The 14,775-nt window shown below is 44.3% G+C and overlaps 1 protein-coding gene across 1 annotated transcript in view; it reads right to left on the bottom strand.

The window, feature by feature from the left end:
* Positions 1 to 14,775, bottom strand: part of LOC8036279 (arginine-hydroxylase NDUFAF5, mitochondrial) — a 30,212-nt gene that overhangs the window by 12,353 nt on the left and 3,084 nt on the right. Inside the window, exons 2-7 of the mRNA XM_029971454.4 lie at positions 12,002 to 12,042; positions 9,023 to 9,086; positions 8,456 to 8,503; positions 8,237 to 8,343; positions 7,268 to 7,307; positions 1,674 to 1,784 (exon numbers count right to left, since the gene is read on the bottom strand). Of these exons, the coding sequence (XP_029827314.3) occupies positions 1,674 to 1,784; positions 7,268 to 7,307; positions 8,237 to 8,343; positions 8,456 to 8,503; positions 9,023 to 9,086; positions 12,002 to 12,042 (411 nt within the window). The remainder of the gene's footprint in view (positions 1 to 1,673; positions 1,785 to 7,267; positions 7,308 to 8,236; positions 8,344 to 8,455; positions 8,504 to 9,022; positions 9,087 to 12,001; positions 12,043 to 14,775) is intronic.

The following is a 14,775-nucleotide window of genomic DNA, read 5'->3' as shown; positions in this document are numbered from 1 at the left end:
AGAATATTCGTAAATGACAATCGCACGTTTGTATTTGGAGCCTAATGGCTGTATTTTTCGTTATAGACGACCCACTCTGGCAAGCGCTCGGAGAAGGCCCAGCGGAGACCACGTGACTTCCAACGCAATCGTGACATAGATTGTCTCGGGACGAGCAAAGCTACGGCGAGGCTGACGTTGATAGGATGTCCTAGCCGTTCCAGCCACCGAAGCAGCCGAAGCATGCCAGTGATTGGGCCTCCACAACTAACCCTAAAGCTGCTTTGGTATGAATTTTGAGTGACGGGTTAATGTTCCATAATCTTGTAGAGGGACAATAGCGACGTCTGAGACACACAAAAAAGAGTCCCGGTGATTTCTCTCGTGGTGGCCGGAGAGCTGGCTGGATGACGTCAGGTTCAAGGCCCGAAATAGTCACCACCTGTTAAGGTTCCTAGACGGACATTACAAACGAGGCTTTAGCGACATCCACCAGGCACCCTTTGCTAATAATTTAATTCCTTTTAAAATTCCTTTTCGAGTCTCTTTCAATGAGAGATTGGTGCGTCTGATGTGATGCCGCTCCCGTGAACATGAATAGACCAAGAAATAAGCGCCGAAATTTCGTTGTAGTATTTCTCGAAAGGCCAACCCGCAACACAAACGAAATAGTTCTAGGCGCACTAAACTGATACTGTACAGGTCCCCCCATATAAAGTCACTTTCCCCGCTAAATATAGCAGGAAAACGGAATTGGTGCACGAGTCATGTGACGTCAATTTCCCCGTTAAATTTAGCGGGGAAACTGAATTGGTGAATAGGACACGTGATGTCAATTACCCGCTATATTTGGTGGCGAAAAACACGAACGGATAGACGGACGAATGGACGAAACATTTGAGGATTAGGAGGTTCTGTTAACAAGAACTTCTTTTCTTTAATAAGCACCTAAATATCTGCAGCCAACATACCATAACACCCCAAGAGATAATCCACCTAACAGCGAGAGAAAGCCAGGTGATAATAAGGTGTGGGGCTGGTGTGCAATCAAGAAAAATGATAAAAGTGCTATTTTTGTATTTTGCAACCTGCCAAACCTGTTTTCACACTGAGGGGCAATGAAGCATAGACAATCGTCGTTCCTATACCCGTTTTCAACTCAAGAACTGTAGTAAAAAAAGTCCGGCTCCTCGCGGAGAATTACTGATTTCCTCCTTTGTGTAGGGAATTAAGACATATGTAGGTGACTTATAGGATAGATGTATGCTATCTTATCAAGACGTACACGTTCCGAAGTCGCTTTTGCCTCCAACAACTAAATCGCGTAAGAATTACTTCGCACAGCATTTGAACAATGTGCAAAACTTGCTTTTTTTTCTTGAGGTAAAAACAAGTACGGTCAGCAATGTTTCCTTATCTTCCGCTGTAGCAACCCAACACCATTTCGGCCGAGGCCACGATTGGCCAGGGCACCACAATTACTAAAATCGGCTACCTATCGGCGTTTAAAAAAAAAATTAACAAATCATATAAAAAATAGGGTGGGTTATCCATCGAAGGGGGGGCACTTTCACAATGTTACGGTATATGTCATCAGAATTGGTTTTGGGACCGAAAAGACTTGCGACTTCAACGAGAGTCGACGACATCCCGGATGCTTGGCAACAGCTCGGGACACCAGAGTCGTTCCTCACCCCTTCGCGTTCCGTCTCGGCCAGTTGCAGGGCCCCGCGCAGCTGGTACAGTGTCTCGCCTCCAAAGACGCAACCCAGGAACACCCCGTCGGGCTTCAGGGCCGTCTGGACCTGAGAACCAAAAAGCGCCAGCCGTTGGAGGCACCACAAAGCAGGACCGCAGCCCTGACCGACGCCACATGAGGAATGGCGCCACGTCTGCACGTTGTTCACACTGCGGCACCCACAACGTGTCCCCAACCAGTGCGTCCACGCGTCGCAAACGGACCCAAAGTGGCCACAAACGACGCCACAAAAGCCGGGGTGTCGTGCCGTCGGATGTCGCAATCCTAGCACACTGTACTGCCAAGTCACCAGCAGGCAACTTGGCAGTACGTTGCGACAGGTGCAATTGTAACCGCACGTTAAAGAAAACGACGCGTTTAGGCCGTCGCAGTCAAAGAATGACTAGAGAAATATTCAAGGTTTTTCTTTTTTTCATTTCGAAGCACAAAGACAGATGCGTCGGTGCGGCGTTGATGGCATCGTCTGACAAAAAGTTGGCATCCTTCAGCGGGTCTGACAGGTGGCGGGGACAGAAAACTGGACGCATTTCATGGTTTGCGTTTCATGTCAACTCGTGTTTCTTCCAAATAAACCAGATGATAGTCGGATGAGAGTTGTTCCACTCTTAAAGGCTAAGCTTAAGCGTCCTCCAAGTTTTTCTTTCTCAACCACCCTATTGGTAGGAATTTGTTAAAGTCTTCGCTAAAACTGCTGGTTTTTGAGAAATTCTAAAAATTCTTCACCTCTCCAACTAAAAAAAAAAATTACCTTACAATACTGGACAAAAACCAGTCTTGGGTAAGTTACTTTTGAAAAGTAATTCGTTACAGTTACTTTCAGAAAAAAGTAGCGAAGTTACCGTTAGTTACCGCAACAAAAAGGAACTCGTTACAGTTACCTTTAAAAAGTAACGACGTTACTTTTCAGTTACTTTTCTATAACACAAAAAAAATTAGAAAAAACTAGAAAACGCTTTTCATCAAGTTTATTTGCATAAAATTAAAAAGTGTGCTTTTTACTTCATATTGTAACTTAGCACCAGTTACTTCTCAAATTTAGTGTCTGAAAGTTTCCCTTGTTTGATAACGAACACGTCCCTGCCCTTGCTGAACAGGCGCTCGTCTAACGCGCTGGATGGGATTGCTGTGTTGTTTCGCCGGAACAGGTTTTTGATTGCCGGGTAGGCGTTGAGGCAACAGAGTGCCGTTTTCTGCGGTCAAGTTGTTAGTAACCACCTCCACCACAGCAAAATACTCTCTGTATGCCAGCCATGGTAGTTCTTCTTTGTTCTTACCAACATTCATATCCTTGGTAGCACTAGCACATTGCTGGCTCGTTGACGGTTGCACTGGGTTCATAGAGCCCATGGACATATTTCAGTTCGTACCCGGCAAGCCAGAAACAAACCCCGCACAAACAGCAGTAAATTTTGCCTCGACTGTTGACACTACACCGGAGTAGTGGCGCAAATCAAAGTACGAAACATGCACAGTGCGGAGTGGTGGCACTAATCAAAATACGAAACATTCGCAGGGCCCTCCGAGTGTATTGGAGATTCATGTTTGATTCACCCGATTGAAAAGCGTTTGCGCAGAAAAAAGAAAAACCGCAAAAGAGATAGTTCTTCAAGATACTAAGATGTAAGTGTTCAGTCACGAAGTATAAGCGCGTGCTAAACATAACTAAATTTTTTTTTTTTCACCAGATCTACACGTGGCTATATTTGGGTCGTGACTGGCGAGAAAGACTGTATTCGCAGGTTTGTGTAAAAACTAACTTGACACTCGAAATGTCGGAAAAGACAATTTGGAAAGTGCAAAGAATGGCTAAATTGTACTCCTTCAGTGATATATCCATAAAAAACTGGAAAGTAATGACAAAAGTAACGTTGTTACTTTCATCGTTACCTCAGAAAAAGTAATAGAACTACAGTTACAAGTTACCAAAAAAGTAACGAAATTACAGTAACGCGTTATAACTAGGGTGTGTACTTTCCGGTGTTTATTTGTGGGAAAAATCGGCGGATGTTTTTCGGTGTTGATTTATTTTCGAAACACCGGTGTATTTCGGTGGAACGTCTCACGACGAGGCTAAAATCTGTGATTATTGGTGAAAAAAAATGCAATTGATCACGGACAGAGAGTTCCAACTTTATTCACATATTTTATACACTTATTTTCGAGGAAGCATCTATTTCTCACGCTTGGTTCTTACAGTAGATGCAGTCATACTTTGAGAGGCTTGCATCCGTCATGGCAGCACGTTCCTTGCGGTTCGCAACCCGCAATTTTGAAAACGCACGTTCCACATTTGCGCTGGACACAGAAATCCCAGAATGTCCAGCGAGGCTTGGGACAGTAGTGGCCAGTCAGGTAAATGAAGTTTCCAAAATAACACTGGATCAACGGTGCTAGTCACAGCCTACTGGCGGTAACAAAGAAACTCTGATTTTAGGTCACTCAGCTTGCGCTCGTCTCGGAGGACCAGCCGATAGAAACTTTCATAGGGCACAAATCCCTCTGGCAGCTCCACTTTTATGCACGGATTAGCAATTTGCACGCAAAACCAGAACGACGATTCCTCCATGATGAATGATGAAAACCCCCACGCCAACAAAACCTTTTTTCCGTTTCCCCAAAAGCCAATGGAAACTAAACAGATAACAATGAACGCATCTCAGTTCTCAAAGGTCAGTAGCCCTGTACGACACGGATGTTGGCAGTGTCTTCCAGGAACCACAGCAACCTCTGAACACGTTGCTTGCACCGACATCACTTGGCCAGACACAATGGGGAAAGCGCACGTGAGAGCGTACTTTTGCTGCTATAATATTTCCACAAAAGGGGGCCATGGGAGACACAATGAGGGAAAGGCGTGTGAGAGCTTAGCTTCCACTGCGTTAACTAGACGCTTTTTACCCCCAGAAAGGAGGGCGGACTGACACCACGTGCAAGCCATGTATAGACACTGGAAGAATGCAGGATCCACGAGATAACACGTTTGACGAACCTCTACGGGGAAAGGGTTTCGCTAGGTCGGTGTTTTTCAACCGGTATTTTTCGGTTTTAACCAGGACGAAAATATCCAACCACCGGTGTTTTTCGGTTTTAACCGATTTTGTATTTTCGTCACCGACGGATGTTTATCGGTGTTTTTCGGTTAAAACCGGAAAATACACACCCTAGTTATAACCCAAGACTGGCAAAAAAACCACTCAAAATTTGGAGAAAACTGCGAAAAAATGGGGGATGGGCAATTGTCTGGTCATTAATTTTACATATAAGCGTAGTGTGCATATTTTCTCAGATCTTACAAATTTGGGAATGGACGCTTAGTGTGGAATGGGTGGATGCACGGTATTCTACAGTACTTGTCCAGACAGCCTTAGCCAATTCCAAAATGTAGAAACAGCTACAGAAAGCTGAAAGAAAGTTGTGCGTTGCCTTTTCTATCGAACAATTTTTTTTAATTGCAATCTCGATGTTGTGCGCTGTCCAATTCAAAATGTTTAATTGAAATGTTTCATTTTTTTTCACTTCATTTTTTACTTTATTTTTTCCGCGTGTATACCTGACATGGGCAAACACCGAGGTTACTTTCTAAACACACTACCTTTGTACTTGTAACACACCATCTTTGTACTAATTTGTACTTGTACAGTTTAGTGCTTCTTCGTGATAAACACTTTTTAGTAGTAGAGTGAAACCCGTTTAGAACGATCCCACGTACAGCGAATTATTGTCGATATTGAACTTATAAAAAATTTAAATAAAAATGATGTAAAAAGTACTTTTAATAACGAACAACAAATTGGCTATATCAAACTTTTCCCCCAAGAAGGCTTCCAAAAACGTGCGAACAATCGTCTTCTTGCCTGTCCCCGTCCCTTCCCCTTTACGCCTTCCGCCCCCCCCCCCCCCCCCCCCAAAAAAAAAAATCTAAAAAAGAAAATTTCAAAAGCTCAAGCCGCGAACAAAATTGACAAAGAGAAGCGATTCAGAAATAGAGAAAGCTAAAAAAACACTGCACACACGCACAGAAAAAAAAAAAAAAAATCCCAAAGCGGTTGGCTACGAAGAGAAGTTATTCAGAGGGGGATATAAGCGAGCAAAATAAACTCTGCACGCATGAAAAAAAACACAAAAAAAACACATCCTAGTGTTTTGTTACAAGGCGAAAGCGAAGAGATGAGAGAAAAAGATAAGCTCTCGCCTTAAAACGAACGCATTGTGGAAGTTCTTTGTAAATGGTTTTTGCTATATCGAACTACTTGTAGCACTTCCTGCTGATCGTTATAAACGGGTTTGACTGTACTTAGTACCTGGGTAGTTCTGTACTGCATGGTACTTAGTACAGTGCAAAGTACTCGCAGTCTGCACTTAATGAAGTGCTTTAGTACTTTGTGCTAAATAACTTATCTTTGTACTCTGAGCTACAATAACTTGCATTTTTGTAGCCTTTCCCCTGGCCTCCCATTTATGTACCTGGTGAAAATAAAGTCTGTACTATTTGGTATCATATCGTACCAAAAGAAAGTTGCCTAGAACCAACAATAACAGTGAAGATGCCGTAATAATATAGCTTACATTTCTTTCTTTTAAAGGTAAAAATATATCTCTTACCCCATATAGGGCATCTACAGCATAAACAGGAATGTCATACAAAGTAAGCGCTCGTACAGGGTGAGGCCAAAAGGACCAACACATTTGGCACTTCTTGCAAAATTCAAACTCCAGATGTACATATACCTGAAATTGGGCCCACAAATGTCACTTCACAAGAAGTTTTATGTCTAGCTTCTCTAGAGCTCAACTACTCAGAGCTGGGGAAATATTAAAAATAAAGCAGAACCGACGGTTACATATTTCCTACATCCTATACCGGCTTATTTGTTGTCTGCACACTGGTTTACGAGCTTGCCAAACGCAAAAACGCTAAGAACCAATAGTAGATGCTGGCGATGAGCAAAGCAACTGTGATAATTAATAATATTAACGAAATATATGATCAAATAATGACCCCCAAGGGGCAACCTCACAAACCAGTGAGCAGACGACAAACGTCCGGTATAGGGCACAGGGAATACACGGCCACCGTTTTTGCACTGCTTTCCCAGTTTCAGGTATGTACAATGAGAATTCGAATTTTGCAAGGCGTGCCAAATCTGCTGGCCCTTACACCCTCGCCCCGTATGTGCTAAAACACAAAAATCCATGCTCTCGATTAGAGACCATAGATGAGAGCATGGATGAGAAGCGTTGCACCATACGAAATTGGCAATTATAGTCACAGATAGAATGAGAACGGGAGGGCGAGTCGTTGAGCCTCAGGCCTCTAACACGCACTGCATGCTTCCCACTGCGCCTTGGCTGCGCACGCGCGCTCAAAGTTCACAGGACGCTGGAGCGTCGTCGAAGGTAAGAAACCTGCACTGGAGGCAAGACAACCAAAGCTCCTCCCCGCCGTTCTCACCTCGTCAATGGCCATAGAGTCTTTCAATGCAAGTCCGATATTTATGAGCAACGCAAATAACTGCTTTACCTGCTTACCTGTTTGAAGGTCCCCGGTAGGTTGTTTACCCAGTGCAAGCTGAAACAAGAGAGACCCAGTGTCGTTAACTGAACGTCAAGCCATAGGATTACTTGTACTGCACAACCAATACTGGAAACTGTGCCACCTCCCGAGCCTGACGAGAAGAAATTATGCAAGCTTGACCGTGCCCACAAAGACCGGAAGGCCAGGAACATGTTGAGCGCAAACTACCACTTTGCAGAAATTGACACCGCGCGACTTTAGGTGGCACGACGTGGTTACGTCATTTCCCCACTAGATTTAGCCGAGGAGTTGAAATCACATCACTTTAGGTCACATGATGTCAATTTACCCGGTAAATGATGTCACGTGACCTGAGGCCGTGTGAAGTGGTCGTGACGTCTATGTACCCGCCGAGTTTAGTGTGGAAATTGATAAAACGGTTCTTCACGACGGTTTTCTCACGGAATTCGGCTGATAAAACATATTCTGTGTTAAAATAAGTGTTGAAAAGCCTAGCTGGGGCTTTTTCCACCCCGACTGTTGGTTTCTGTTTTTTCTCTCAATCTCAGGCTTTCAAAATTTCAAGCATAAACTCTGAATTTCTCCTTCAGATCATGGTGCTACCTCAGATATGACCATGTCACACCTAGAAAAGAGTAAAGTTTTCACTGTCGTACCAGTGAAATGTGCATCCTCATATTATATGCTATGGTGTATAAGTCGCTGTTGTGCCAAAAACCTCCTAATCAATCAATCAATCAAATCTTCACATTTACGTTTCAATGTCCGAATACCACTGGTGCCTGGATTTTAGTAACATTCACCGTAATTACTGACCAAAATGCCTATAAGAGAGCAACTGAAGGAGACCAATCTCTCAAAAATAGATTTTTAGGCATTGCTGAGATGTAAACACTCTCTGTAGCAAACAAATACATATTTCGACAAACTGTACACACATTCTTGTTACAACTTGTACTTGCCTCAGGCTGCTCAGGAAAATGTCGACAGAGTTGTCAGCAAATGGGAGAAATTCTTCGTCTACTACCATTCTTGTTGTGGGAACATCTTGAGGTGGTTTGCAGTGAGCCTGGGAGACCAAAAAGGTATGGGAAGAGGTTTGTGCCAACTGTTAAAAATAACTGCCATGTCTCTCGCACCTCTGGCAGGAAAGTTTTCAGAAGGAAATTCAGCATGCTTACAAGATAGCCTTCCGACGTGTCACACTGAATCAGCGATTCGACAGCTTCCTGTACGAAAGAAAGCAATATCAACCGTTGATTCGACGAGCAACATTTAAAAGACCATACGACCTGATTCAAACACGAAAGGCACGTGGACCTCACTATCTTTACCTAGCTCTCGGTGCTCCTCCTTTTTATAACTGTACAAAAATGGTCCGTAACTTGCTTTAAAAAGAGGAAATTTTATACCTTATTCAACCTCCTATTGTTTGGTCTTTTCAGACATTTATAAGAGCATATATCATGATGTAACACCTTCCATGATTGCTTTGCACACAGTTAGTATGGAGTCACAGCTTTGTCCGACTTCTGTATATACTATATGACAATACTGCTCTTTTAAGAAGTTTCTACATACAAAGTAAAACCAAGCACTGAAGTATGTTTATGTTGAAATCTTTTTTTTTTTTTTTTTATCTTGCTAAGTGCGTATATGTTAATTTCTCTTACTCAACCCTCTTGCAGCAGTTCGAGTGTGACATATATTCATCTGCCCCGAAGCCAAGGAGGGCAGAGAGTTCTTACATTGTCCAAGTGCTGGCCAACATAGCCCCGTCCGCAACCAAGCTCGACGGCAACACTGAATTTCCTGAGGGGTGGGAAAGCACGACCTGTTAGCAAACGTTGGGCTTAAACAAAATGTAGCGTCACTCAATTGAATTCGATCGTATGGTTGGCTTCTCCAACTCATGCTTCAAACTGCTCATGCTTCAAACTGCACCTTCTATGCAATGCAATTGCATTGCATAGAAGGTGATATAGCAATAGAAGGGGAATGCAATTTATGGGATCCAGCTAAGAACCTATACGGGTGGCATGTCATGAGGTCTGGATGAGAAGCTGCACATCCAACAGGGACGAACGAAGAAGACAATGATGCTCTTTCTACCAAAACCTATGTGACCCCTCATAGCCTCGTTCCACTAGAGCGACAAACACTGACTTTTGTCCAGCAACCCCACAAAGTTCTGCGTCCTCTCGTTCCACAGTGGCTACAAGCACCCCCGACACACGATGGAAAAGTTCTTGTTTGTTGTCCGACTGGAAGCGTCGAGAGTGGTCCCACCGAGGAACATTTCTAAAACACAAACTTATCCTCCTTGCTTGCTTATACTCTCTGCTGCCTCTCTTCCTGTCCTTCTACCCTCCTTCCCATTTTCCCCTCGGTTCGCTCGGCCATGGTCTTGGCCACTTCGGCTTCTGCTCGTTCCAGTCCCTCCGAGGCTTGGAGTGCTCATGGCTTGTTTGCTGGCAGTTGACATGGCATGTCGCTGTTGCTGCTGTTGCTGGTTTTGCCGTAGCTGGTTTTGCCGTTGCTGATTTTGCTCACGAAAGCCTGTGCACCAGGCGGTGCTTCAAGACACACGATACGCTGATGTTCGAGGAGTTATGGGACAGTATAAGACCGCTCACCACAACATAGGACAAGGCGTTTCGGCAAGCCATTCCAGCAGGTAAGAGACTTGCCATCAAGCTTTGCGATAGTCAAAGTGCTGTATATCCCACAGCAAATGCCTGTGTTCAATCATTTGAATGAGAATGTTCTCGAAATTGGAGTGAAATTCCGCAGCACTTAGGATCTCAAACGTCTTGAACAACCCAAACAAGGAATAATTTGGAAATTAGAGTTTGGAAAAAGTTTGGTGTCAATTGTCATGATGGTTTGCAGGCTGCCAATGACAAATAAAAACTAAATAAAAGCTTTAATAATACAAAAAAAGCAATCGCCTCTACTTTTATTGCGTTTGTCAGAGCATATTACACGAAAAACGTGTCACCCGACTCTGTTTCTGTGTATTCTGAAGTGCTTTGTTGCCAACTGGAGTCCCACTACAAAACAAGTTTCCTTGCTTGTGGGTTCTGCATCATGTCTGCCAGGTGGGACGGCGTACTCTGACAAACAGGTTGTCTGTCGGTGCCGTTTGTCACGCATTATCGCTTTTCGCTATTTTTATCGCTCAAGTGGGACGAGGTCTTTAAAGGAGCTGTGCAATGATTTTAACGTTAAAAGAATTTGCATCTTCTACTTCTGGTATTGTTTATCTTGTCACACAGGACAGAAAATACATCTCCTTCCTTCGAAATGTTGTGATTTCGCCGCGTAATCGCGAGGCAAAAATTGGAGTATTTTCCGACCTGCAGCTGTGAGTGGCGGCCATGAGAACCATGCGGTGTGATGTCAAAAGGGGGAGTTGTAAAAAGATAGCAAGTTGTCAATGAAAAAACAGTGAAAAAACAGAAAATACCTGCTCGATAAAAGGTAATTTTTCTAAAATCTTGTCGTTCCAGTATAAATTTAAATGCGTCAAAAACCTGGTATCATCGACAAAACTTTTATTATACAGAGTTTTAGTGGCGCCATCTATCCGAGGTCAACAAAACCGTCAGCTCTATCTGCTACCGCAAACAGCCACCAGAAGCCGGAGGGAGACAGGGGCAGAGCCGGACGAGGATGGCCAAACCCGGACGAACACAATGGCACTTTCCTCTGTCGCCATGTTGATTGCGCCGCTTAAGCAAGTGGTCATGTGTTCGCGAGCAGGTGAATTCTCGGTGCTCACTGATGGCTCTAGACAGAGAGCTTCACCGGAACCCAGCGTGTCCCCCTGTTACGTCACAGCGCACATGGCTTGGAAGATGATGAAGGAGTTGAGAGGTGTCGAAAATCTCAATTTTTGTCAATTTTTAAAATAAAAACTAGGACATGCAGGCAAAAGCGGTGTTTTGTTCTTTACCTCAGAAAGGTTGAGATGCCAACTTTCAAATTATTTAAGCAAAGCACTGAAATTGTTGCACAGGTCTTTTAAGGGTAAAAAGTTTAGTTGTCTTTTTTATAAAATAACATACTCTAAACGACTTAATTTTTGCAAGGACCTAATTTTTGTGAATCTCGCGAATCGCCTACAATTCAATAAAAATAGGTCCAGTGAACAATTCTCGTAAAATGTACACACACTGGAATCTATATTGAGATCCCACCGCGTCGCGAAAATTAGAACCCGCAAATTATTCCAAAACTTCAGCTTTTCCCCAAATCGCGAAATATTTAGCCCCTGAAAAATAAGTTGTTTACAGTATATGAAGTGCCTCTATCAATAAATACAGCAAAAATATTCATAGTAAAAAATCACAAAGACAAGCTTGAGAAACAAAAAAAGAGCACAATATGACCGTCATTGAGGTAGGAAGAAGAGGCAACATGTCGGCTCAAGCCAGTCAAACAAGCAACTCCCAAGTGAAGCCTAAAGTTGAGGCTGCGGTCAGTGGGAATGCCCCCAAGGGGGACCAAAACAGCTGTTGGCGCAAGAACAGTTGTCCTTTCCGTCCAATTCTTGGTCATCGTTGGGGGCATGTCTCTCCAACCGGAAGTCTCCACCGGCTTCACCTCTGGTGGCATCCCGTAGCCTCCAGAAGCTTCCTACCTCCATGATGATCGTACATAGGCTCGTTTGTTTACCAACTTTCAAGTACCTCGGATTTGGTTAACTTCGAAGTGTTCAGTACCTTTTGATGTCAAAAACCCTGTCCGCCAGTCGGTACCCAGCCTAGAACAACGAAAACATATTGACATTAATACTTGCAGCCAGCGGCACCATTATAAAAAACATTACTGACACAAGCAGCGCCATCTACCTGGCAGAGTCAGAACTAAAATACTCAAATAACAGTCTGTTTCTCTGCGATTCAACGGATAGATTCTGAAAAGGATGACCAAAGGATCTCATGAAAACATTGACAAGCGTGAGGGCACCCCCCAAAAGGTAAACCTTGCCCAAAAGGACAAACTGTGTGCAGAGTGTGGTTATGCGTCCCACAAGAATCAAGCTTGCCCTGTGGAGGGCAAGAAGTGCAAGCAGTGTGGCAAACTAAACCAATTTGCAAGGGTGTGTCTGTCAAACAAGCCAACTAAGAGAGCGTCCATACAGATGACGCCTCGGAAAGTGAACAGCTTAGAATGCGAAGATAGCTACTTTCTGCACACTGTCTTGTCGGGGCACACGAAAAAGAGTGGAGCCTGGAAAACTGAACTACAGATAGAAGGCGAGCCAGTGGTGTGCAACCTAGACACCGGGGCAAACTGTTTAGTCATGCCACTCCAGCAACCAAGGGCCATCACATGCAAGGAACTAGAACCAAGCAGCACATTTCTAAGCTCATAATTTGAACAGGAAAAGAAATAAAAAAAAAACTGCTGGCAAGGTAACACTACAAGTGTCCAGCAAACATAAAACTGCTCCAGTCGTCGTTTTTTTTTTTTGTTGTGCAAGAACCAGTATAAGCAACCCTCAGAAGTAAACTGTCCCAGGAGAAGAACAACCCTACCAGGCAGCATGCCTGTTTGAAGAGACTTTCAAAGGCATAGGTGAGCTACGTGGTGTGGTGTACCACATAAGGGTCACCAAGGATCTTAAGGCATAGTCAAGCCAGCCTGTAGCATTGCACTAGCTCTTCTGCCACCGAGCAAACTGAACGTGTCAGACAGATGGCTGTGGTTGCCAAGAAAAATGAAAGTCGGAATATACTTGGACCCTGTTGACCTCAACAAAGCACCCAAAAGAGAGTGTTACCACATGCCGATGCCTGAAGACATTGTGACACAGATTGAGAACACCAAGTAATTTTCTACTTTGAATGCTGCCAGAGGGTTCTCGCAGATCAAACTTGACAAACCCAGCTCGTGCACCCTGAGAGTATGCAACATATGTGCACATGCCTCCATAGGGTGTGCACCATGAGCACGCCCTACAGAAGATAGATTCCTTTGAATGCCGTTTGGCACTGCAACTGCCCCAGAGGTTTTCCAAAGAGCAATGCACCAAGGTCTCACTGGTGTCGACATAGTTATGAATGACATACTCGTGTAGGGCTCGAGAAAAAAAGGGCTCGACGCATGCCTACACAGTGTCTTGCAGCAGTGCCAAGAGGTGAACCTCAAGCTGAACTTGGAGAAATGCCAGTTTTGTAAAACTGAGGTGCACTACTTTGGGCTTGTGATGACCAATAAAGGGATCTCAGTAGACCCGAACAAAGCAGAGGACGTCTTTGCAGTCCAAGTGCCGTAAAATGAGAAAAAACTCTAGACGTTTCTAGGCACGGGGAACTTTGTTGCCAGATTTATCCAGAACCATGCTGGAGATGAGCGCTCCTCTTCGAGACCTGCTAAAGAAGGCCAATGCTTGGGTATGGACAAAGTCCCAACGGGAAAGCTTTGAAAGTCTTTAAACTGCCCTGGCATACTACGACAAAATGCAGCCGCTTGTGTTGCGGGTAGATGCTAGCTAGCGTGGAGTAGGAGCCATAACTCTGCAGAATGAACATCCCCTAGCTTAAGCTTCTTGCTCAATGACTGAAGTGCAAAAGAATTGCACACCAATTGAGAGGAAGATGGGTTATTGTGCATAGCTGAACTCGCTTCCACAGCTACATCTTTGCCCAACAATGCATCTTGATGCAAAGCGACTAGTGCCCTTTAGAAGCAATCTTCAAGAAAGCTCTACACCAATGCCCACTGCATCAGCAGGGGATGTGCCTGACTCTCCAGAAGTACTCACTGCAGATACAGTACAAGCCTGGAAAGGAGATGTTAACAGCAAATGCCGTCACAGCTCCCTTCAAAAAAAGAAGGTACCAGATGAAGAACACTTTCAAGTGAATGGCATTCAAGAGCTAGCAGTCCTTTAGGAAGACTCCAGCAGACCAAACTTGCAACGAACCAGGATGAAAACCTTCGCACCCTAAGGGAGTGTGCAAGCTTGTGCAGTCCTGAAGGCAATACGGACCCTACTGGCCATATCATGACAAGATCCATGAAAAGATGACTTACTCTATCGGTCAAAAGGACTGAACACCCCAACAGTATGAGGAACTGTGTCCTGGACCTCCAGGGGTTTCCTCAGGAATTGAAACTAGGCAGTGTCTAAATTTTTAAGGGGAGAGGGTGGGGGGGGCATTGAGAATAGAGGAGTCGTTGCGAATTAAGGGGGTGCCTTCAGAGAAAAAGGGGGGTGTACAACCCCTCTAGGGGGTGTGTAGGGAAATCACTGTGGACCTCCTATGTGTAGTTCATAGGGGAACTGAAAAGATGAATCAATGTGCCGGGGGCATCATTTTTTGGTTGGGTATGTCAGCAGACATCAGAGAGAAAGCAGAGAGTTGTGCTCACTGCAGGCACCACAAACCCCAGAGCCAATAACCACCCATGATGGGCCATAACGTACCAGAGCTACTTTGGCAGACAGTTGGTATGGACTTTTTCCACAAAGCGGGAGAAGAGTGTG

Source organism: Ixodes scapularis, unplaced genomic scaffold (genome assembly GCF_016920785.2).
Source record: "Ixodes scapularis isolate PalLabHiFi unplaced genomic scaffold, ASM1692078v2 PGA_scaffold10__122_contigs__length_95168666, whole genome shotgun sequence".
NCBI classification, from domain to species: Eukaryota; Metazoa; Arthropoda; class Arachnida; order Ixodida; family Ixodidae; genus Ixodes; species Ixodes scapularis.
This window is presented reverse-complemented; position numbering and strand designations above follow the sequence as displayed.